The 25,101-nt window shown below is 34.6% G+C and overlaps 2 protein-coding genes and 2 long non-coding RNA genes across 17 annotated transcripts; 1 reads left to right on the forward strand and 3 right to left on the reverse strand.

Annotated features, from left to right (window-relative positions):
- Window positions 1–338: 338 nt before the first annotated feature.
- Window positions 339–5,649, reverse strand: LOC107763965 (uncharacterized). The gene is made up of 9 exons (XM_016582475.2): window positions 5,033–5,649; window positions 3,886–4,110; window positions 3,552–3,647; window positions 3,334–3,454; window positions 1,774–3,244; window positions 1,517–1,682; window positions 1,273–1,437; window positions 1,039–1,191; window positions 339–931 (listed from the first exon to the last, which is right to left on the reverse strand). Exons 1-9 carry the CDS (start codon window positions 5,312–5,314, stop codon window positions 725–727), a joined length of 2,886 nt encoding a protein of 961 aa, XP_016437961.2. The 5' UTR covers window positions 5,315–5,649; the 3' UTR covers window positions 339–724.
- Window positions 5,650–6,652: 1,003 nt separating this feature from the next.
- Window positions 6,653–10,470, forward strand: LOC107763962 (uncharacterized). Of its 14 annotated transcripts, none has more exons than XR_001643146.2 (6): window positions 6,666–6,809; window positions 7,283–7,350; window positions 7,484–7,551; window positions 8,095–8,336; window positions 9,428–9,482; window positions 10,166–10,470. It is a non-coding gene; the product is annotated as an uncharacterized LOC107763962 (long non-coding RNA). The 14 variants fall into 14 exon arrangements; XR_001643144.2 differs by having other exon boundaries at window positions 6,667–6,813; XR_001643141.2 differs by lacking the exon at window positions 7,484–7,551 and adding an exon at window positions 6,903–6,988 and having other exon boundaries at window positions 6,668–6,813.
- A 1,328-nt stretch (window positions 10,471–11,798) lies between these two features.
- LOC107763963 (COP1-interacting protein 7) lies at window positions 11,799–17,698 on the reverse strand. Its single transcript, XM_016582474.2, has 9 exons — window positions 17,315–17,698; window positions 17,008–17,184; window positions 15,894–16,015; window positions 15,620–15,672; window positions 15,481–15,533; window positions 15,235–15,387; window positions 14,475–14,677; window positions 12,452–14,133; window positions 11,799–12,356 (listed from the first exon to the last, which is right to left on the reverse strand). The coding sequence occupies exons 1-9, from the start codon at window positions 17,371–17,373 to the stop codon at window positions 12,168–12,170; spliced, it is 2,691 nt and encodes an 896-aa protein (XP_016437960.1). The 5' UTR covers window positions 17,374–17,698; the 3' UTR covers window positions 11,799–12,167.
- A 3,822-nt stretch (window positions 17,699–21,520) lies between these two features.
- Window positions 21,521–22,453, reverse strand: LOC107763966 (uncharacterized). The gene is made up of 3 exons (XR_001643152.2): window positions 22,208–22,453; window positions 22,013–22,117; window positions 21,521–21,753 (listed from the first exon to the last, which is right to left on the reverse strand). It is a non-coding gene; the product is annotated as an uncharacterized LOC107763966 (long non-coding RNA).
- Between the last annotated feature and the right edge of the window lie 2,648 nt (window positions 22,454–25,101).

Raw genomic sequence — 25,101 nt, forward strand, 5'->3', positions numbered from 1 at the left:
ATGTATATCAGTATATATGGATGTTAAAAGTAAGCAATGCAATATTTTAAGATCTCATCGTTGTTTCAGTGTTTCAGAAAATTGTGTGTTAGATGAAAAACACGTTAGTATGAAGCAAGCTTCTTATTACCATGCATTATCTAATTCTTCCTAGCGATCAAGTCAGATTATATGGTATGATAACAGTGGTTAATTAACTTTATTTGACCAAAAGAAAAGAAATACTAAGACTCAAAATGACAAAACTCCTGGAAAATAGTGTGGCTGTACAAAAAACATACAAAAAGCAAAAACAAGGCAAACTGTGTGACTACACAAAATAACATACAAAATGCATAAACAAGGAAATCATTCACATGTATACTCTTTTAATTCTGAAAGTAAAGAAAATCCGGGGTTATGTACAAGCTACAAAACCAGTCACAAAGGTGTAATAGATATTGTATGTATTGCAGGTAGTAGAGCAAAGCTAGATTTTAGCTCACTTCTCTCCGTCTTCTAAACGAAGAAGGATATAATGTCTAGCAATTCTCTCCTAGAATATGCATGTAGTCACAGATCAAGAAGCATCTACAAAACACCTGCCAGGGAAAGCTTCATTATGCTAAATGCTCAAACCTCTCAAAAGTGTCTATATATGAGCACCAATGCATTTTATATTTTCACCTATAGTGATCTTTTTTTTTTGGGTTTTTTTTTTGTTTTGAAGAAATGAGCTAATACTTTATGCCTCTGGATTAGGATCTGTCTCGATTTCTTGAGCCAATTCCCTTGTCAACATGTCAGCACGATCATCTTGGCCACCAGCAAAAGTATAGACTCTGAATGCAAATTGGAAGGCCTTCCAAAGAAGTTTAGCTGATCCTTTTTTATGACCATCAATTTTCGGTCCGGCTCCTTCATTTTCCTTTTGCTTTATTTCTCTTCTCTCCTGATTCAACATTAAGTGTTACTTCAAAAGATGTTCACTAAAATACTAAAGTGAGTGATTTCATGAGAATTATACTACATTTGCTACATGCTTTACATTGTGCTAACCTTCAAAGTCAGTTCCATACAGTTTGAGGAAACATCCACCATCAATTCTTTGATACGCACAAGGATGCCAAAATCAAAGTGGATTTTATGGCTTATAAATTTCTTGGATTCTTCATCTTTTGTTCGTTCCAGTGTGTCCATTTCTCCTTTGATCTAGATGATAGAACCATTTGTTAGAGCTACTAATGGAAATATAAAAATCGACAAGTTATCAACTGCGAACTTAGTTTCTACCTTGTTGAAGTAACTCTCAGCTTTTTCAAGAAGTTGACCAACAGGTGGGACTATTGGCCAATTCTGTAGAGTTTTGGCTATTGAATCTAACTTGGTATGAAGTGCTGCTGCCATCCTTAATGCTTCCAACTTCTTGGTAGGAAAATCTTCAAACCTTGCTAGCACCTGTATCAAGATTACTTTAAGCCAACACCCTGAAGCGGGAATCATGGAGAATTATGTATACAACAGTTATATGTGAAACCTGAGATTCATCCGTTAGTTTCTCTAGGTGGGATTCTACAGTTTTGTGGAACTTAATAAGCTCAGACATATCTGATGTTTGGAAAGAGGCAATGGCTGTTTTCATCTCCTTGATTGTTTTTGCATGTACTCTAACATCCTCTTCAATTTGTTGGTGGTATGCTGACCTGAGACATATATGATATAATTTTTATACATAAATCTAACATCTATGAAAGTATCACCTCTACCAAAATGATCGGTTGGGGGATTAATTACCTCTTTGTCATCTCTGCTAATGCATCAGCCATTCCCTGTTTGCCTCCGGCGGGTGCAGCACCACCAACTTTTCCCTTTCTCCCCTTTGCTTTACCATCTAAACTAGATCCTTCAACTTTACCCTTGAGAAGCCGATAAAGATTTCCCATTTGGGATGATCTCTTCAATTTAGTGGCTGCTTTCCTAGGTCCTAGGTTCCTGGCACCTGCAAACCCTGGTGGTGGTGGAGGTGCAGCTCCTTTTCCCATTGGCATGGGTGGAGGTGGTGCTGGCATTCTTCCATTTGAAGTCATTGGTGGAGGTGGGGGTGCAGGTGCCGTGACCTTTGATCCCATGGGAGGTGGGGGTGGTGGAGGTGCTATAACCTTTGATCCTATGGGAGGTGGGGGTGGAGGTGGAATTGATACTACATTTCCCAATTTCATGGGAGGTGGTGGGGGCGGGGGAGGTGCCGCTCCATTTCCTAATGTAGGTGGTGGTGGTGGTGGTGGTGGGGTTGCAGATAACGTTTTGATAGGCGGTTGTGGCATTGCTACATTAGCTGATGTCATGGTAGGAGGAGGAGGAGGCAGTGGAGCACCACTTAGCTGTCTTAACAGTGGTGCAGGCTGTGACCCTTCTGCATTCCCTGATGAAGTGGGTACTGGTGGCGGTGGAGGTGGAGGTGGTGGTTGTGGCGCTGCTGGTGCAAAAGTAGATGGCTGATTCGTTGATAATGGTGGGGGTTGTGACTGGGCCATTGGTGATGATGGTCTTGATATATCCCCATCTGATGAGTGCAAAGAAATCTGCAGAGGAGATGCTGTTTTTTCTGAGTCTATGACCTTCAACGATAAAGTGAGCGGTGATTGTGGCTCTGCTCCTTGTTCTCTTCGCGTTTCAGGAAGCGAAGAAGGAGGTAAAAGCACATCCAAGGTAACATGTCCTGACACTGGAGTATTTTTAGCACCAGTTTTATATGTTCCTTTATTTTCTGATTCATCATCCATACTAGTCAGTAGAATATCCGGCATGTCTGTCATTTCACTATCTTGCCCAAATTCACGATCATCTTTGGCTTTCACTTCAGAATCTTTCTTTGCTTCTGCGCTTGTTAGCTGAACCACAAAATTTGAATCTTGAGCTGCTACATGAGGGAACATGTGGAAAGAGAGGCGCTTTACATCAATAGGATTCAGCTTGCCAATTGCTTGAACCCTGAGTGGCAGAAGAAGAGGTGGAGAGTATGATGCCTTTGTATTCTTCTTTGAAGCATTGCTCATTAACCCAGGGAGAACTGAAGTTGGGGTGACTGGAGTGCTCGAGAGGGAGGATTTGGCGCTCGAGTAAGATTCAGAAAGAACCCTTCCAAATGTGTTGAATGATGGACGTTCATCTCTTATCTGGTCATCGTCATCCTCATCATCCTCATCCATCATATCGAACATCCTTTCACTCGCTAGCTTAATCATATCTTCGAGCAATAAAACTCCTGAATTGGTTGTAATTGAGAGAAAATATTAGGGTCTTTTTCAAGAGTGCCAAATAGATATTTGGTGTTGCAATAAACATATGACATACCATAGTATTCTAAATTGTCTAGTTTACTGACTGAATCCTCCTTGCATTTTACCATCCACTCATCATTGCCTGTCCACATTTCCCCAATTGATATGATAGTATCAAAAAAGCATTGCAGTGCCTGAGAAATGTATGAATTAGGTCAGCACAGTGAACTGTGAATGCGCTATAGCAAACGTTGAATTTGTAATGCTCATTACAGTTGAGTAAATAATAACCTGATGCATCGATGCTTCATCAATTTTTGACAAAGAAATAGATGGATTGATTGAAGGATACAATTGTTGCAGATCTTTCAGCGTCAAAATCAGCAGCTGCGGAAAAAAATTCACGACAGAAGTTACCAAATTCTGCTTTGCTCTTTTTCTTTCAGAGTTTTAACTTCTATACACTGACAATGTAAAAATTTTACATCATCACATTAACATGCTATAACCAGTTAAAGTATAGTGATGATGTAAAAGTTCATAATTCTATCGGTGTATATAAGTTTGAAACCTTTCAAAGAATGTTATTATGATTGAGTTCTGAAGATAAGTAACAGAAGAATACCTCATTTACTGATGCAGAGCCAATGCAAGGAGACAAGTCAAGCAAGTCTCTCAAGGTGAGGATCTTGTTCCTAAGCTCAGTCATTATTATGAAGTTTCCTGCTACTCTACATGAATTGCGCACCGTCGAACCTTTGCTTGATTTAAAACTTTTTGATATTGCGATAGCAGGTGTTTTATTTTTTTCAAGAACAGGTCTTTTCTTTGTCTCTTTCATGTCTTCTTCCTGCAAATGTTTGTTAGCTACTGTTAATGATATACTAATTAATATCCAAAATACAATTTTCCATGTTTCTTTGCCCTCATATCATTATTCACTTCTATGACATAAACATGGTAAATATGTCCAAATCAAGGTGAAGGATCATTTTTCTTTTTTCTTTTCCATTGATGAAAAACTTTTAGGTGGCTTGTCTTCTCGAGTTTTCCTCGGATATCATTATCCTTGGGCTTTCGTGTTCCTTTAACAAAAATTATATAATGGTTGTCGGTTTCTCTCCTTAATCTGTTTCCTCATATGACACAATTCATAAATCGTCTTCCAATTTCAACATGGCCACCTTTCAGGTTTTGCATGAAAATGTAGGATTTAGCATTCTGAGATAGGATTTTCATGCACAAATTAATACAGAACATGTTTATTTTTCAATATGGTTATAACATGTTCGGAGAACATCAGATATTATAAGGAAAAAAGACGAAAGTCTTCAGCGAAAAAAAGAAAAAGAAAAAAGAAGAGACTCAGTTGTGATGAGCCATCTTGAGTACGTTGTGTTTTAAGGATTTATCAGATATTACTATATATTTGGGGCTATAAAGCTCAGTTCTCAAATCAAACATGTTTTATGTCACCTTATGGCTATACGTAGTTTTATTTGCTTAATTTGTTCGATCATATGATACAATTGATTTAAGTACTTAGATTTCCAGGAAAGAAAAAAAAGGAGTCCAACATCGCCGCCACCTTTGAGGTTTTGCATGGTAATATTACCAAAATTTAGAATGTCAAATTTGGATTTTATGATATTAGATACTTGTGTACAAGTACGAGAATTTACATTCTTCATCATTATCAGAATAAATCCAGACAAGAAGAAGTTTTAAGAGAAAATGGATGAAGAAAAGAAAGAAAGAAAAAGAAAAAATACCTCAAATATTGTACTATGCTTCCTGCGAGAAAAGAAAGGAGCCACGCCAAAACATGCCCCAATTGCCATTTCTAATGTCGAGTAATGACAAGTTTTATACAAGATTGAAGAAAAAGACAACAATAAGAAATAAAATAATGATTGTACCAGGTCAACTTTCTTGGTTTTGACAATTGAAAAACAAAAATTAATATTTGATGACGCAAGAAATTGTTGAATGACAATAATATAATAATAGATTTGATTAAAATATTGCAGAAGGAGGAAGAAGAACAAGAGCATTCAAGATTTCCGAATCAAGATTAATATTAAAATGAAATTTTGTTTATTTTGATTTTTTTAAAAGGTAGGAAAATCGATAAAGAAAACTTGTATAACGTGCAGAGCAAATGAGAGATGATAGGAAGGCTCTTAAGAGTCAACTGGGGAAATTGGTTAATCCAACTTCTCTCATAGACAAACACTTCTTCTCTCTTTTGTTTCCAAAATAGAGAGAGTGAGAGAGAGAGAAAAATTGGAGGTCAATTACTGAAATTATATTTCTTGTTTTTTTGAGGAAAAACCGCGTATGAATCCTGATTTTTTGGGTTTGTTATTGTGTTCTTTTATCTTCTTTTCAAGTCTTTGAGCTGTTTCTGATGAATACTTTCAGATAAAAGTTTATAACGAATATTTGCAGAATCAACTAATCCAAGCTCCTGAAAATCAGGAGCCTTGTAGTGATTAAAACATGTCTACCACTCAAATACTTTTCTTCCTTAGAAAATTTAGGCCAATATGGAGATATTTACATAATGGATCACTTATAAAGTGAGTGAAGATATACTTTCTCCGGTCCACAATGAGTGACCAATTTGCCTTTTTATTTTGGCTCAACATAAGTGTTCATTAATATAATCAAGAAAAAATTCAATTTGTTTTTTTCAAAATTACCCTTATGTATGTATCCTAAAAAAGTCTTTTACTTCTCATATTAAATTATGCTGCAATATTTAATTAAGGATAGTTTAGTCACACTAATTATATTTGTCTAGAATTTAGTATTTTCTTAATGAGTGTGTCCAAGATAAATTGGTCACTTATTGTGGACTGGAGGGAGTATTTGATATAATATTTTACATAATTAGTTTATTATTTCTATAATATTTCTATAACAAGTTTTTCGACATGGCTGCTTAATGTCTTTTCTGAAAAAACTGAGGGTAATTTAGACTTTCAACCAATACTACTTACGTGTTTTTAGCGTAGCTTACTTATGAACACGTGTTCATTCAATATCCCTCAAGGTGTATTGTAACACAGTATTAGGAGTGACAAATGTGCGGGTCGGGTCGGATATAGTTCGAGTTAAAATGGATAATAGAAAAATGAATTAATTATCCAATTCGACCCATATTTAATACGGATAAAAAACGAATTAATCGGCGGATAATACGGATTACTCATATTATCCATGACTTCTTGTATAGGATCTCAAATTCTTATCTTTCTAACTTGAGCAACTCCTTTACAAATATATAAGTCAGACCCATTAGTTATTCATTGATTAGTAGTTGGTTGTCCATTTTCTAAATGGATAATATGATTCTTATTGATATTTGACCAGTTTTTAAAATATTTATTATTCAACGGGAATAATATGTGCGGTTAGGTGTTTTGTGGCACCCTGCATATTCGCTTTTTTGCTTCGTTTTTGCTCTTCTTGCTTCTTCGCGACTCTCTTTTCTTCTCTTCCTCCTTGGCTGCTCCTTTTGTTATTATCCATGAAGTGTTGCACGTAGGTAACTTTTTTCACTTTAAATTATCATTAATACTTTTGGGATTTTAACCTTATTTTTGAAATTGGATTCTAAGAATTCTGATTTCATAGATGTACCAAACAATTGAGTGTGGAAGTTCAACGATTGAGTCCGAAACCTTTTCGCTAGAAGAGATCAGATTCCGACATAATCGCCGGTGTTATATCTTTCGATTTTCTTTCTTTTTCATATATATATATATATATATATATATATATATATATATATATATATATATATATATATATATATATATATATATATATATATCTGGGATGGATCTGTACTTCTCTTAGCAAATCCTAAATTACTTCCAATTTTGAGTTTTTTTGTTTTTTTGGCCTTCTTTGGTAGTTTACGAATTTTGATATTTGTTTGAGAAAAAATGGGACTTGGAGAAAGACGAGTATGGTAATTTGGGGATTTCGATGTTTGTTTGGTGTGATTTTAGGTGTAATTTCAAATTTCTCCTCTTTAGGGCAATTTGTCTGTAACCCTCAATTGTAGTTCTCACTTCAGGTGAGTTTCGTTTCTTCGTTCTTATTTTTTTGCACTCTTTTTTTAGTAATGAAGATATACTGGGTATATATTTGTTATCCTATTATTAAGAGGATCGCAGAAGAGAAAAATAATAGCAATTTATTTACTGAAGAAGAGAAGATAACCTTCAAACTGCTCCTTCGCCAAGGATGACAGCAACTCCGTTGAGTTTGGTTCTTTGTATGTCTTTATGAAGTTAGAACATGGTTCATGCTTATTACTCAAAATAATGTTATAGCTTTGCATTTGCAAACAATAATTTTCTCAATTATGCCCACGATTTTAAAAAAATCCTCAATTATGGCAAACCTCCTGCTTACTGGGATCATTACCTATATCCTAGCCATAAGAATTTACCACAAAAGACACCATTTTATATCATTTACTGTGGTGGGGCCTTCTATCCACTTTATGTAGGTTTAGGTAAATTTTGGAAGGAAAACATTAAGAAAATTAAGTCGTTACTAGGGAGAAGCTTTTATCTAAATTGGGAATAAGAAATAGAGAATATAATCATTCCCTGATATGTTTAAGAATTCTAATCTTTAAGTGACACATATCTGCTAAATTATGACTTTGTACTTGATTATTTTACTTTGTAATTGATGGCATCTTATTTGCTTAAAACATTATTCTGCTTGGTGATTGTTATGTATCCCAATGGCTATTTGTGCATTATCTCTTACAAAAAGAGTGTAATTAGCCAACTGCTTTTCCTTTCAGTCGACATCTTGGGATGCTAATTGGGGATTTTAGAAGAAAGAAAGAAAGAAAGAAGGTCGATCAGTCTTGCAAATATGCATATTGGTCAGTCAGATAGTTGCAAATGCATCAAACTTTAGCATTTATGTGGTATTTTTATATCATAAGCGTGGATCTTAGACTTGAGTCCCTCATGCCTTATTTTTGCTACATAGTGCAACACCTACAGGAGCAACTATGTGGCTATTATTTTGTATGCTCAGGTAACAGCTATGTTTTTTTATGTCATTCTGATGTTAAATATTTCCTTCTTTTGGCTGTTCCTAAATATCAGATTTATATTTACAACTTACTTAATAGTTCCTTTTGCTAATATGTACCTTGCAGTATGTATAAATATGTGTTGATTAAGAGTTATACTGCTTTAAATTTATTTGGCTGGTCAAAATGGAATTTTAACTAATAGATCGATATGTTTGAGGGGGAAGGAGCGGAAACAATTCCAGGCTATAGAAACTCAACACGAGGTGATTGTTTATGCAACTTATTATTGTAGTGCCCTGCTCCTCTTTGCAAAGTGCAGGCAAACAAATACATAGAAGTCATTGATGTAATATAGTTAAAAATTGTTCAGTCAGATAGTTATCCCGCATAATGTAAACAAGTTTATTCTTGACTTTTGAATTTTAAAGATATATAATGTTTTCAAAAAATGGTGCAAAAATTTCCCACACAAGAAGTGATTTGCAAATTGTCTTCAAGAAAATTTTAATTGACCTCTCATTTCGATTGTTGAAATGCTACTCCTCTTTTATATGTATTACTTTCAGTTGAGGGCTTTAATTGACCTGAGAAACAAGCTGCTTAAGCCTTGCTGTGTAAATAAAAGGAGAAGAAAGTTTGTCTATTTCAGCATTACAAGAGGAAAAAGTGATATAAACATTTATGTTACCAAACTAATGTCTCACTTATAGATGTTGAGAACTAAGTTGTGAATATATTTCTTAATTTCATTTGTTCCAATTCTATTTTATCTAAATGTAAATTTAAGTTCTAACCATAACATTTATGGTAAGGTCAGTAAATATAAAGTTGTTTAAGAGGAAATGTAGTGATCTGTGTGTATTGAAAAATTGTGGTGAAGTTCTGAAACTACTGAGCCCTTTAAATGTTGATACTGCTAAATGAATGCTAGGTAAGTCTGCGCCATCGGGTTCGAAGCTGAATGTTCCTTTTTTTGTTGTTGTAATATGCAAGATTTCTAGGAAGTGACTGTATGAAGAAAATTTGATGAGTGTCCTATTGTTTTCTGTTATCCTGTTCTGTCTCTAAAGTTACTTTACATTTGTAACAGATACTTCAAATTGCCGGGCTCAGTACGTTTAAAATTTGACTATTAGAATTTGCAGGTAATATCATGTAAGTTTATTTTTCTTCGTTTGGATTTCAATTCACTTTCTTTTAAATTTTTTGCCATAAACTTTCTGTACTGGGTTGATGCCTTTGTGTTCTTATCTATGAAGATTTGTGTGTGACTAGTAATTTTTTATTTTGAGGATAAGTAGAGTCACTTCTCAATGAGTATCAGTTCAAGGCCTCCTTATATATCACTAAGATAATGGTTGTCTTTCTTGTGAAAAGTATTACTATAATAAGATGTGAAAGCTAGAGGTAACTATATATTTGTACTACAACTCTAAACTAACAGATGTATTCATGTAAAACAAGTTTGGAAGATGGGAAGGTTTCAAAAACCAGATAGGGAATTGATTAGTCACACTAATTAACCTAAGCAAATAATAGTGGTATAAAAATTTCATCAATAATGGTGAATTTGGTGCATTGCTAGATTGTCCAAGCAATGAACAATATATGGTTGATACCTAGCTTACCTAGAAGGACAAGTAGTGCAAGTCCCTCGATCCATTAGCACATTAAGCGCTACGGTGATGCCTGCTTGGAGGCATTTAAAATTTATATTGGGCAATATAGCAATATAGTAAACTGCCTCATTAAAGTTTTCTGTTATCTCATCTTTGATAGAACTTTTCTAGATTTCAGTGATGATAGAATTAACTGTGTGGCTATGCAGGATACAGAAGGAGAGCAAGAAGTTGGTTTGGTGTTAAGGATGATAACAACCGTAAAAAATGGCAGAAGACTAAGTAGTGTCTCTAATGTAAGGTTGATGATGAAGAGAATTGGCAAGCAACAACAATCTGGTGCTAGCTATATATTGGTGGATGATGAACTTGGTGTGATGTCTCATGTCATGCTTTTTTAATATATTAGCTTTTTAGCTGCTGAAGTTATAAATGTAAGAAACAGGTTAAACGATCATGCCAAACATTCTTTTATGTACTGTATATCGTTAAGTATATATTCTGCATTTCTATCCAGTTTCTTAATTAGCCCATTTTTGTTCTGTTTCTACATTACTATTACTTATAGTCAAATTTATGCCTCTATGAAACATACAAATACCATTTTAGAATGTGAATAAGATAAGACTATTTCACCAAAAAAGTCGTTCTCTGCATCCAGTATTGGTAATAATATTGAAACTCTTTATACTTTCAGCGTGTATAACTTAAATTCTAAAGCCTAAACAATGCCTTGGGTGTGTTTCTTTTGCTCTCTTTGTTTTCGAGGGTGAGAGTGGGGGGAGAGGGTTTCCACATATTGTTTGAGGATTCAATTTGCTTAACTAATTTAAACGCATTTGTCTTTTATCTTGACTATATAAATAAGTGTTATGAATCGAAGTTTTGTATGAAAATGTAATAAAATAGTGTGACCCGACACCGGTTAGAACGTCACTGAGATTCAAACTACAACTGAATTTGTTATTGTACCTCCACAGCTCCATTATAGTGTCGCTTCAGGGTTCAGAACATAATAGCTCAAGTACGACCTTACAAAAACTTGAGTACAATTCAGTAATTAATTTTGACTATGCTTCTCGGCTCTTTTTTTCGACAGAGCTTCTCGACCCTCACTGAAAGGGAAAATGGAAAAGAAAATTGGTCATGGATGATGACATTGGGGCAGAAATTAAGAATAGTAAATCAACTAAACAAGAATTTTGAAAAGTTCAACTGGTGCTTTACCCGATAAATTAGGAATATTGTTCAAACAACTCGAGACCAAACCTTTAGAAATTTCTTCCATCTTGAATAAAAACAGAAAAATATAAAAAGATGAAAGTTTCCTTGTTATGTGTCTTTGTCGTGACTTGTGACTTTGTTCAAGGCATGGTTTCGGACATGTCCCAAATCTAAATAAAGAGACAGTTCAAAGTATGAGAATTATTAATAAATAAATGTATAGATAGATGTTGGAATCTTTGACAATTCCTGTGATTTCAAGTGGCCCCTTTCATATATCACCCTCTCAAAGAATTGGCTTCCACAACTTTATTTGGTTACATGAATCAGCCAACAGTACATGCTGTCACATTCCTCACGAATAACTTAGATTACTGGCAAATTCAGAATTTAGACGTTGTGGACTGTGTTCAATATATAATTTACCCACATATACATTAAGGTTCGAATATATGAAAAGCCAGTCAAAAAGAAAAATAAAATTGGCATAATCTTGCTTCCCCAAATATTTCTTCTCCTTTCCCTACCATTTGATAAAGTGGAAGCTCTTGAAAGTAAAGAACATACAGAAGTAGTTAACAAAAATAAAGTAAGTGACTGCTTTAACGAAGCTAGTAGTTCTTAAAATATGATATATTATACAAAAAAACATATGTGAATAAGAATATTTTACATATAGCTTTACAAAACATATGAACAAATAGCAGTATACAAATAAAAACAAAGCCTCAATCAACTATACTGGCAAAACCTTATGATGGGACATGAATGTCTAGATTAATGAGAACGAAATAGCATTAAAGCAGCAAGCAACACTGCTTTTATTTCTGTCCTAGTAAAGAAAGAATCTCTAAGTTCCATCGGAAAGACTTTATTTGTCCAAGATATTTGTGGATAATCCATGTATGCACAAACCACACAAGTTGTGGATGTTTCCAAGTTCGTGTTTAAGGCCGGTTCATAGTTTTCCTGGACAGGGCTATGTCCTTAGTGCTTGACCTGTACTGGTAATGTGTGAACTTTGGATGAAGTTGATATCTTTGAGGAAGCTGATTTACTTCCTGCTGGCACTTTCTTGGAAGCTGCTGAACCTGAACCCTTAGCTGCTGTTCTTTCCGCGATTCTTTTCTGTCTCTCAATCACTAATTCTTCCATTCTCTTGCGCATTTCTTCCTCCTATATAAGAAATGAACATGTATGAAATATGAGAAAGATACAAAATAATGGAGGCAAAAACAACTAAAGAATGAGGTTACTGGTGGTTCTCGTACCCGATCTAATTTGCTCTTTTGGGTTGTCAGCTTGTTAGAAGGAGACATCTTCTTGCTCTTCGCTAAAGCATCAATCCTGCTCCTAGACAAGGATCCCCCTGAGACTTTAGACCTTGCATCTTTTCCAGTCTTTGCAGGACCGTCCTTCTTACTTGTGCCTTTACTTTTTGCAGGGGCATTTTCTTCAGTAGAACTATTTAACTCAACAGCAGAAGATTTTTTATCAACTCCCACAAAAGAAGCTTCAATCCCAAAATCCAACTGTGGTTGCCAAGATGCCTCAACGGGATCCAAACTTGGGTCTCTTGTAAGCACCACACAGAGGTCATCAGGTTGACTGGCCACAGATGTACTAACCTTGGCTTTTGATGCAACTGGATCAGTGTTTTCTGCAGCAAGCATGTCTGCATCCATGCTAATGTCTGTTTTCCACCGAGAGTTATAATGATCATCAAAAGATGGTTGAGATTGTACCATGAATGAATCATCAATTGGAGCAGCTCTTTCACTTTCGGGGTGAGAGGAACTTTTCTGCATTGACATGCTACTGTCATTGTCAAATATTATTTGCTTAGCCTCTTGAGTTTCTGAACTGCCAGAGTGGTTGACGACAAACCAATCTTCCCCCTTACTATTTCTAATACTGGAGGATTCAGCACCAAAATCAGACGGAGTTCCCAATGTACTTCCCCCTGATGGTTCTTTGTGCGAAAATAGAAGATGCTCATCTTCAGAAACTCCTTTCTTCAAACTTGGCCGCATATCCTCACCATTGGCAAAATCTACCATGCTAACCTTTGTGCCACTTTCTTCATGATTTTTGGTCATGAGAAGAGAATCATCGGTTGTCAGATGCTCTCTTCTGACCTTCTCAGATCCCAGTTCCGTACCATTGCTAATTGTGAATGAAACCCCGTCACCAGAATTTTTGATTCCACAGCTTTCATCCTGGAAGTTCAAAGGGTCGCTTACCCCATTCATAGTTGACTCCTCACAACTCATCAGAATATTCTGGAATGCACCCCATGCCTCATTTCCTTTTGCTTTCTCAGATGTCTTTGGCGACACACCCTCATTTAGGTCCGTACTGCCATAACCATTTGATTCATTCTTGTTCCTTCGTGCTCTTGAGTTGCGACGTTTCTCCAGTATTGCAACAGCATCATCAACCTGCTCTTTAATAGAATCTTCATCGAGTAAAAGAGATTCAGCTGAAGAAGAATCATAAGAGGAACCATCCTTTTCCTCATTCTTTCTATTGGAAGTGATATAATTGATATTGCGGATTACAACTGTTTTTGAGGATTTCTTCTTGTGTTTTTTATTATGTGAGTTCTCCCTTGAAGAATGGTTTTTCTCATGCTTCCTAACTTCATCTGAATGAGTTCCAGAATCAGAGGCACTGGACTCAGTTTGTAAATTGTCTTCTGAACTGTCATGTTCTTTCTCCTTCTTCTTTGATCGTCTGCGAGAGTCTCGAACAGGACCATTTGTTGAGCCATTTACACCTTGTGGCCACTGCATATGTGCTGGATAATATTGCAAAGGATGCATGCCAGCATAAGGAATCTGTTGAGCTGGACCATGAAAGTTGTACATATACGGAGGAATCTGATTCTGCCATGGCATCTGCATCTGAGCTTTTGCTGACATGGACGGCTCTGATGCAGGAAGATTCTCATCTGCACATATATCAGTTGATATTACCCAAAAAAAAAAAAGCAGAGTCTATGCTGTAGACATAAGTTTTATATGTACATATATTGGTACACAAAACGTTTCTTGATCATTGGTCATCGGTATGTAGTACCATATCCAATAGAATTATTACGACAGGCCCTTTCTTGAGCAGTTAAAACTACAAATGTTGAGCAAATGTTTCCCTTTTATATTGTGACTGATATAAAGTATAAACATGAGACATGAAGTACTTGACAAAGTGGACTATGCCAATAACATTAACAACCAGCTAAACTTAAATCTAATAAAAGAAAATCGGCGCTAGAAAGGATAGACAGGATACCTCTGACACCATTTGAATTTGTTGATTCCTTTGAGTCAGAACTATCCAAAGAGCCACTATTGTCATATGCAAGAATAACACCTTGATTTCCCAAGTAGGACAACTCTGCTGGGGAGCATGCCTTCATTGCAGCTACCTCATCCATCCATTGGCCATCTGTGTGCTTTTGCTTGTAAAGTTCCTTGAAGTCAACACATGCTTCCCTACAAGAAAGATAAGAATACACCATTTGAAATTACAAGACGCCTGGAACTATAACAGTTGACTCAAACTTGACATCCTCCCATATAGTATTATGTATACAATGAAAGACGTATAAGCTTCTTATTTTATCATCCAAGAGCTACACTAAAGGAGTTTACTAGTTCCATGTCTAGGTTAAGCTTCCTTTGAAAATAAATATATATGGAAACCATTTAAGATTTTACCTTTTAGCGAATTGAAAGAGTAAGACACACAGAGATAAGACACACAGAGATATAAAAGAAGGATAGACATAACAAAGTCCAATGCCCAATCTGCACCCCTTAAAAAGGAGATTTTTTTGGTTGTTAGACAGCAGATCTCCTTGGACACTCTGTTTGTGTTATGCACCATAATGGAGCAAAGGTTCGCGATGATGATAGGAACACGCCATAAACATTTCTTCCAACTAAAATAGTCAAATAAAAACTCTGGTGATCCAATTTATACCAGTTGATTTTTATCTACACACATGCTATACAACTTAGGTTATGAAGACAATATACTCTTATCATACCTAAGACGTAAGGCACCAAAAGAATTAGCAAACTGTAGGAGATCATCCAGTTGGTCTATCTCAAAGCCAGCAACTGTTGCACGAGCATAAGCCATGGCCTGTTCTTTCCGAAGTAATGCTTTTCGGGTATCCATGAGACGCTGAAGCCGAACTCTGACAACGATAAAAAATGAAAGTTAACTCAATAAGACTCTCAGCAGAGATGGATTTGTCATTCACTGCTGCTTCGAAGGACAGATAACTTACTTGGAGTTTTCTTTTGGTGCAGCATTATTAGCTTCTTCGGTTTCACTTTTTGCCTAGAATAACCCATTAAAGTGAAATTTTCTGATGAGCTACTAGACTAAAAGAAATCACTAGCCAAAAATCTACTCAAGTAAAATACCTTGAAGGAATCATTTGATTTCCTGGTGGTCTCACTATTAGCTGGTGAGCTTCCTGTAAGTCAAGCAACAAATGTACATTAGCCCCAACCTGAATACCGTATGGACTCTACCGAGAAAGGTACACATGCTATTTCTCATAAAAAGAAGAAAACTGGAATTAACTAGAAAAATAAAATTTACAGCTAATGGACAATGAACGAATCAAAATAATGAAACTCTAATCTGATTTGATGTATACGGTAGGAGAAACTTATCAGTATATGTCAAACATACCTTCCTCTGAATTGCCATTGGAGCATTCATTGGATTGAATGGAACTCTCGATCTGTGAAATCTCTCGTTCCAATCGCATAAACCTCTCAAGAATTTCAGGTGTACTTACAAAGCGTACAAATCTGCAAGCGAACGCAAGGAAAGCCCAAGTAACTAAATTTAGTCTTCTAGCAGCAGCTTCAGATTTTTCTAGATCCAACCAAAAGTTCTTTAATTTTCAGTTACCTAACAGTTTGTAATTAAAATGTAACTTCCAGCATGCAAAAGAATACTGTGAGACAGAAGTAATTAGCAGAGAACAAATGATCTAAAGACAAGAGTGGGCACAGATCAGGTCCCAGCTTCACCACCCTCCTTTTTGAAAATCAAGTAGATGATAAGAAAATTATACTAACAAATAGTTGTCTAATTAGCTTTATTAAGCTATTATATCTGGATAAATCAACAGGTTATTAGCAAAAAGTCCAATAAAGATACCTACTTTTTGAACCCATAATCATAATTTAGAGATGCATTAAGACCAATTTGCCAATAAGGGGGCCTAAAGTATGTTTTTAGTTTACATTATCTTTCTCCTTTACAGCTGGAGTTTTGCATTAATTAGAAACAACACCATAACCATATACAATCACGATCATCTTCAAGAATCTTTCAGCAATTCCAGAAGTTCCAAATGATTTAAGTAACAACAACAACAAACCCGGTATAATCCGACAAGTGGGGTATGGGGAAGGTAGTGTGTACACAGACCTTACCCCTACCTTGAGGGTAGAGAGCGTGTTTTCAATAGACCCCCGCTCAAGGAAAGATGAAAAGAAAACAGTAGCAACAAACAGTAACAACAATAAGATAATGAGAAAACAAAGCGAAAGGCACAGCATGTAATAGAGATCTAATAATAATAGAATACAAGACTAACTACTAATACTACTGGTATGGAGAAGAAACACGCCCGACTACCTACTAACCTTCTACCCTAATTAGCGACCTCCACACCTTCCTATCAACTAACTTATTCAAGTAACATTTACCAATATTGATGAACAATGAACCACATACATTTGAAGGAAATTTAAAAGCTTTAAACTTGCAAAAGATCAAATAAAGATTATACCTTTGGAATGTGGATTTGGTGAACCAGTAGGCATGAGTTGAGGGTGGGCGCATAGTGATTGAATAGCCACCTTTTGGAATCTGATCTTTAGCAAATTGCAAGTGAGAAATGAAAGGTTCCACCAACCCAGAAGCCAATTTCTCACTTTTACCCCCAGAAAACACCACAAGATCACATCTTTTTCCACCAAAAAACAGAAAAAAAAAATCCCAACATTATCAGTTTCCATAACATTTTAAGCTAAAAACAAGTTAAAACAAGAACTGATTAATACGTAATCTAATCATAAAGAAAGAAAAAAACCAACCTTGTTCTAGTTGGGGTAAGCTTCAACAGTGCATAATCAAGAAGGGTCCTGGAATCCATGCTCAATTTGTCTTAGTTTGAGAAAGGGAAAATGAGTGAAAGAAAAAGAATTGAACTCAAATAGCAAAAGGAGTGGGTGTAAAGAACAAAGACATGTTCAAGAACGTGACATTGAGAAATCTTTTAGTTGAAGATGAACTGTATTCTCAACACATTGGAAGAGAGCCAGCAAGAAATGATGAAGCAATGGCAAGAGTTGCACATGGAAAGAGATTTTTGAGCTTGTGACTATAAGCATATTTTTTCTTGACAATATGGTAGTGGGTCCCCTTTAACATTGCTGGCCCCACATTTTCTCTCAATTATTTCATTTTATTCCACCCATTATCTCTTTGTCTTCACTCTTTCTTTTTAAAAAAAATCTCCAAGGCCTCTAGAAAAAGATGCAAATTTGTTTGATTTTTTTAGGTGAACCGACAGTTTTTCAATTTTTCTTTTCAAAATTTAATGTATGAGTATAAACTTTCTTATACCAAAGATCTATAATGCGCATAATTTTGCAAGTTGAATGCTGAGAATATATAGTATAGTCCTCCTTTTGTTTTTGTTTATATGACACTATTTTTTATTTAATTTTTTTCAAATAATTTTTTATTTAATTGATTAAGATTTTATAGCCATATAAATATCATGTCATGTTTAAAATTATAAATTTTAAAAAATTATTTTTTCTTACACTCCTTAAAAAATCATTTAAAAAAATATCATGTCATTTTTTCAGTCAAATATATTCATATAAATTAAAGTTGAGAGAATAATTATTTTTGCACATAAATTTTTTTAGTTAGAAAGTCAAGCAAAAAAGTTAATGCCAAAGAAATAAATTCCAGGAGAAAAAATGCTTGTTTTCGTTAAATTATTGAAGAATTAATCCAAATAGGCACTTGACTACTTAAATTAAAAATAGCCGGTGAATATATAATGTATGCATAATTTATGTTTTACATATGTATAATTGTATATAATTAATGTACAATTTATGTATATGGTTAGAAAAAGTAAACAATTAATATGACCGGCTATTTGTGTAAAGATCCCATTATTATTTCCCTTACTTTTGTCTTGTTAATATGATATATTCTCATGCATGAACATAAGTTGTCTATGGTTGCTTTAAGGATCATGAAAAGAATGGTTTTCCTTCTAATGGGTCCAGAATTGAGATCTTTGACTTTATAATCGATCATGATCATGTTTACATATTTTAAAACTTTTTTAGCAATAATAGTTGGTAGTGTGTATACGTAGATGAGGTGGAAATTAAAAGATAATTAGGATTAGTTGGGAGGTCTACGTCTTTTCTAACCTCACTGTCTCACTTAATTGAGAAAATGGACTGATGGTGTCGGAGTGGGCTTATTTTAATCTACTTGTTAATTATTGGTGGATCTTACTCTAACCTCTCCACTTTGCTAATCTTTTTGTGAAGAGTAAATCTTTAACTTTTGAATCTAATTTATATATGTAATTTGTTTACACTATCAGGTTAAATTGTTAACATGACTTGCAATAATATGTCATTGTCTAATAAATTCTAATATCTCAGCAAGAAAAAAAGAAGCCGAAAATAATGGATGAACCGAATTACACTTGTTAATATAATAAGTGAAATCAGTAACCTGAATAATAAGGCAGTACAAATTATATTACACTAATAGTTAAAAGTTCTATAGACTAGCCGATTACATTACTGTTTTGCGACTAGCTAGGTGGACATCTTATTTACAGAGAAATCAAAGAAAAAGGGTACAGTGCCTTGCTTCTGATCAAAGGTAGGAACAAGAAAAAGTTATACTAGATAACATCTCCTGGTTCCTTAAAGCATTTTCTTCTGAATGTTTGAGTGACAAGTGAGCTACCCAAGATTGCAAACGGGAATCATTCCACTACTCTGAAAGCAGAAATAAATGTAGTCTAGAATATAATCGTGATCCACACGATCGAGTTGACATTTTTTTGGTGAAATAATAGGTCAACTCTTATTAAGTTGTCCAAATTAAAAAGGCAAAAGGACACTTAACAACTACTACTATACTCTATTTTCTTACTTGATCTCAGTAATTCTGTACGAATCTGGATCTGATATTTTAAATGGAGCTTGAAATGTTAGTAATTATACACAAAATATAGTCCAACTCAATATAAATTATCATAAACGTTCAAATATGTTTAAAATAAGCTCCTAAATATGAATAGAAATTTTTAGCTCCATATGTTACTGTGAATAGGAAATACTTACTACTGCTACTAGTCTACTACCACTACTACTGTCGTTACAGTATTTTTGGTAACAGTATTGGATAATCAGTGAAGGGATGTCAATTGACAAATTATATTGTTTACTCCATTCAATTACGGTATTGCTAGTAGTATTCTTGTATTTCTTCTTCATCAAAAAAAAGTATTCTTATATTTCTTAATTTTAGATCTTGTTGTTGTTATTGTTGGTTGCTTCTTGTTTAGTATTTCTTAAGCCGAAAGTCTATCGGAAACAACCTTTCTACCTTTACAAGGTAAAGATAAGGTCTACGTAAACACTATCCTTCTCAAACCCCACTTGTGGGATTACACTTAAAAAAAATTATAGTTGTTGTAATCTCAATTTGAATATAACAATATTACGGAAAAGAAATATTTAAAATTTTGACAGGTTCTTCGAAGCATGATCACTTATTATTTAAAATATCATTAGGATATTAGTAATAATTATTACATAAAGACTAATAATATACTAGTACTACTTGTTTTATCATCATGACTAGAGGACCAAAAAGGCTTGAAAAGCAAAAGACAATGAAGGTAAAGAACATTTAATTACTAAAAAGAAGGATTTCCACCAAAAAGCCAACTATAAAAGGAAAGATCCATCATTTTCATATTTATTATACAACGCTATAGAAATAAAAGATCAAATCATTTAGCCGTAATTTCAAGACAGCCATGATCCAGCTAATATATATGCCTTTGCAACTTGCAAGTAGTGACATTTAAATCTCACCAATAAAGAAAATGAAAACGAAGAAATACGGCGTATATCTCATTGGCTAGCTAGCTTTTGGCACAAACTACGTGTATATAGCAGCCAATTAAAAATATTCATGCATAGCAGGAATATAAAGATTATTACTGATAAATTTTAATTTTAAATTAATTATTATTGAATATTATATTGAGGTTGTTGTAGGAACCAATAACTTAATTCTTGGATCCACCTCTGACCATAGCAAGACAAAGTAAGGCAAATTTAAGATTTGAACATCATGAAGTTTCACTCTATTTACTACTCCCTCCGCTCACTTTTACTTGGCATCTTTTAATTTTTCATGTCCCTTAAGAAATAATAAATGAAGTGTATAATTTACCATGATACACATATTAATTGATGCATATTTTATTGGATTTAAGAAAATGATTTGAAATGAATAATAAATATTATAGGTAAAACAGGAAAAAATGTGTTATCTTCTCTTGATATGTGTAAAGTGCCAAATAAAAGTAAACATCTATTTTTAGTATACGTGTCAAGCAAAAGTGATAGGAGGGAGTAGAATTACCTCATCACTAGTGACCAACTAAGGGATCGTTTGGTTGGGTAACAAGTTATTCGATGATTAATTATCCCGCGATTAGCTATCCCACCCAGTATTTGAAAATATTTTTTTTGGGATTCGCCTCGGGGCTCGCCCCAGGGCGGGGCACTATCAAAACGTCTTGAGACTCATTTGTCGAGTTTAGTTCTGTGAGGCTTATGCCTCCAAATGCCCGACTATGTGCCCTAAACACACCACTACAAGAAAAAGCGCTATTAGGGACGAGAAAAATGGTCCCTAAAAGTCTGTTTCTGGTCTTTAATCTCAATAGCGACGGAAAAATCTGGTCGCCACCGGTCGCTATAGGCTCCGACGCTAAAGGTCAATAGGGACCAGATTTTTGCACTGGTCCGTAAAACTCTTTTGCGACCATGTTTTTGGTCCTTAAATACATTTTCACGGGAAGTTTGAGTAGTCCTCAAAAGTCATTTACGACCAGATATCTAGTCCTTGGCCACAAAATGTTGTACCTAAATAATACATGTTCTTTTCTTGTCACCTTTTTCTAACATATCATACAATTTTTAGCACAGACAATCAAATTCATATAAACAAAATTATCAATCGAATTAAATAGAGGTTCGGATTAATATTCCATAAGAAATATTATTTACAAAAATATATAGTCACGATACCATATACACAACTCATTAGCCAAAGAATCTAACAGTACCCCTAAGTACATAATAAAATGTTTTGCCAAACAATATTGGCAAACATTAACTAACTTGTCAACTTTTTCAAAACATTCAAATTTGCATCATGACTTGTAAACGGAAGTCTCCAAATCCTGTAAAACATACAAAGTAAAATGTATTTAGAAAAAAAAAATGCATTCAGCCAATTAGTCGAACAGATGGCGTGCAATTATAAGGATATCTATGAAATTGAAATCTGAGTTAGCCATTTCTAAAAAAAAAAATAGGAAAAATAATCACAACAATCTTACACTAATTTAGCAGTACCACTATAGATGAATCTTCACAAAATAAATATCACAACAAGAGCAAGAAGAACACACATAGTTCCAAATTAAACCAAGGACGCACCTGAAGCTCTCTTTGAATATATGAATCTACATGCTTCCTGACAATGGCGACAGAGTAGGCAAGAAGGATTCCGGCGAGTTCTAGGCACAGGGTCAAGTGTACACGCTGGAGAACATAGATAGATGAGAAAATCATTTCCAAAAAATATAAAAAATAAAGCTAGTTGTTATACTCAAAGGATGCCAGAATTATTACCCTAGGTCCAACAACGGTGAATAGAACAAGTATCGAGAGTTGATTTGTCGAAAACTGGTTTTGGCAAATAACGGAGATGAAGATTAAGACTTGAGAAAACGAGAAAGGGACAACGATTTTAGATAAAGAGAATAGACGGTAGCTCCGCTGCCAAAATTAGGTTTAAGGATTTTGAGAGGCGGAGAGTTATGTTTTAGAGAGAATGCTTTTTTAGATTTTTATTTTATTTCTCCATTCTTTTTCGAAGTCAAAATTTATTTGGCACTTATACCCGCTTGATTTAGATAATTAGAGACCAGTTATTGATAATTATAAGGACTGTTATAAATATATTATATTATGGATGTTCATTTAGTACTCTATTGTAAATAATCTTCCTAAAGAAACTTATCCATATGGGACTCCACCGTAAATATGTTTATCTATTTAGTACTCTATTGGAAATAAGACTTCGGTACCCGGTTATGGATAAACATTACCCTAGGTAGAAGATTATCCATATCTGGTATAGTAGCAGCTTGCAGTAGCAACTTACACAGCAGCTTGCGTAGCAGCTTACACAGCAGCTTGCAGTAGCAGCTTACACAGCAGCTTGCGTAGCAGCTTACACAACAGCTTCCTTTCTTCTATAAATAGAAGAGATTTCAGTTCATTATGTACATCAGTTTGAATTCGAATAATATATCAATTTCTCTCTATACTTGTCTTTACTTTATAGTCTTTATTTCATAACACGTTATCAGTACGAGACTCTGCCATCTCGAGCAAATATTTTGAAAGTATCTCAGGTAAGAACTTTCTTTTCCTAAATAATGTCAACTCTTTCTAAACTTGAATTTGTAGCCCTGGATATATCGGGCAAAAGCTACATGTCTTGGGTGCTTGATGCTGAAATGCATCTTGATGCGATGGGTCTGGCAGACACCATCAAAGACAAAAATCAGGCATCAAACCAAGATCGTGCCAAAGCAATGATATTCCTACGCCATCACCTTGATGAGGGCCTGAAAATGGAATATCTTACTGTTAAAGATCCAGTCATACTGTGGAATAATTTGAAAGATAGATATGACCACCTGAAGATGGTCGTTCTTCCACATGCACGATATGATTGGACTCATCTAAGGCTACAAGATTTTAAATCTATCAGTGAGTATAATTTCTGCTATGTTCAGAATTATTTCCCAATTGAAGTTATGTGGTGATAATATTACTGATCATGATATGTTGGAGAAAACTTTCACCACTTTTCATGCCTCGAATATGCTCCTGCAACAGCAATATCGAGAGATGGGATTTAAAAAGTATTCTGAACTTATCTCACATCTTCTTATAGCCGAGCAACATAATGGGCTATTAATGAAAAATCATGAAAGTCGGCCTACTGGTTCTTATCCATTCCCTGAAGTGAATGAGACGAACTTCCACCAGGCTAAACGTGGAAAAGGTCGTGGCCCCAGTCGTGGTCATGGTCGTGGTCGGGAAAGAAACTCTAATCATGGTAATAATAATGCACCAAAGAACACTCCTCACCACCAGCAGTGGAAAAGGAAGGAACAAAAGCATGAAGCGGTGCAAGCACCAAATGCAGAAAATGCATGCTATAGATGTGGAGAAAAAGGGCACTGGTCACGTACCTGTCATACGCCAAAGCACCTGGTTGAGCTTTATCAAGCCTCCCTAAAGAAGACAGAAAAAAATGCTGAAGCAAATTTTATTTCTGAAGATAATTTAGACTTCATGCATTTGGATGTAACTGATTACCTTGCACTCCCAGAAGGAGAAACAATTCATGTAATCGGTGGTGAATATGTAGAAATGTAAATATTTTAATTTTTGTTATTTGTAATGGATAGTATGGTTATGTAATTGTTGTACATAAAGAAAAATTATGATTTGATAATGATGTTTACTATAATATATCTTGTTTATGTTTTTTAAAGAATATGGATAACATTATTAGATCAACTTAAACTCTAACAGAGTTTGCAAGAAATATACAACCACAAGAAGTGGTTATATTTCGTATATCTCATTGTAATTATATTTTGTTAACTACTAGAAGTGGTATATGCCTATGATCACCAGAAGTGATAATTTAGGCTTTCTATGGTTACAATTGAAGATAAGCTACATAAATATTCTCTATATTAAATGCACGCCTCGATTTGCTCCTGAAGTAGTAAATATTTTAAAAGAGGTTGAGGCATCACAATTTGATGTGATTAATGCGCATTCAGATAATTATGTTCGATTTCCTGAAGGATGAGAACTTTTGATAATATTAATCCATTCCCTGAAGTGAATGTGACAATACTAATAAGTCGGGTAAATATGAACGCGCTCTTGATGTGAATACATTACAATTCATCTCCAGAAGAGTTAATATAATTGAGAGAATATATACTCAATATTTCGTATTTTAAATTTGCTCCTGAAGAAGTAACACAATTGAAATTGCCTCCTGAAGTGGAAAAATATTATGAAGAAGAGTTTTCGTGTGCTTAAACAATTGTTTTACATTGTTTATTTGATTGTGATTTTCTCTCATGACACCAGCAGTGTCTGAGCAATATTTGATAGTACAAAATGTATCAACAACTCCTGAAGAGCTAAATGTTTGCCTAAAGAATACATGACACCAGTAGTGCCAGATAAATATTAGATTATGGATAATAAATGAAGGCTCTCGAAGAGCTTATATACAAATATGTCATTCATATTATATGATTATGGTCAAAACATATGTTGTAGTAAACCTGAAGTTTACTAATACAAATGGCTATCATATTGAGACTACAAATGATTGGAAGATTGATAATCTTCATGTTTCCACAATCATAGGGGGTAAAATAATATGTATGTGAGAAGTTACCCGCCTTATTCTTTAATTT

Source organism: Nicotiana tabacum, chromosome 3, assembly GCF_000715075.1.
Source record: "Nicotiana tabacum cultivar K326 chromosome 3, ASM71507v2, whole genome shotgun sequence".
NCBI classification, from domain to species: domain Eukaryota; kingdom Viridiplantae; phylum Streptophyta; class Magnoliopsida; order Solanales; family Solanaceae; genus Nicotiana; species Nicotiana tabacum.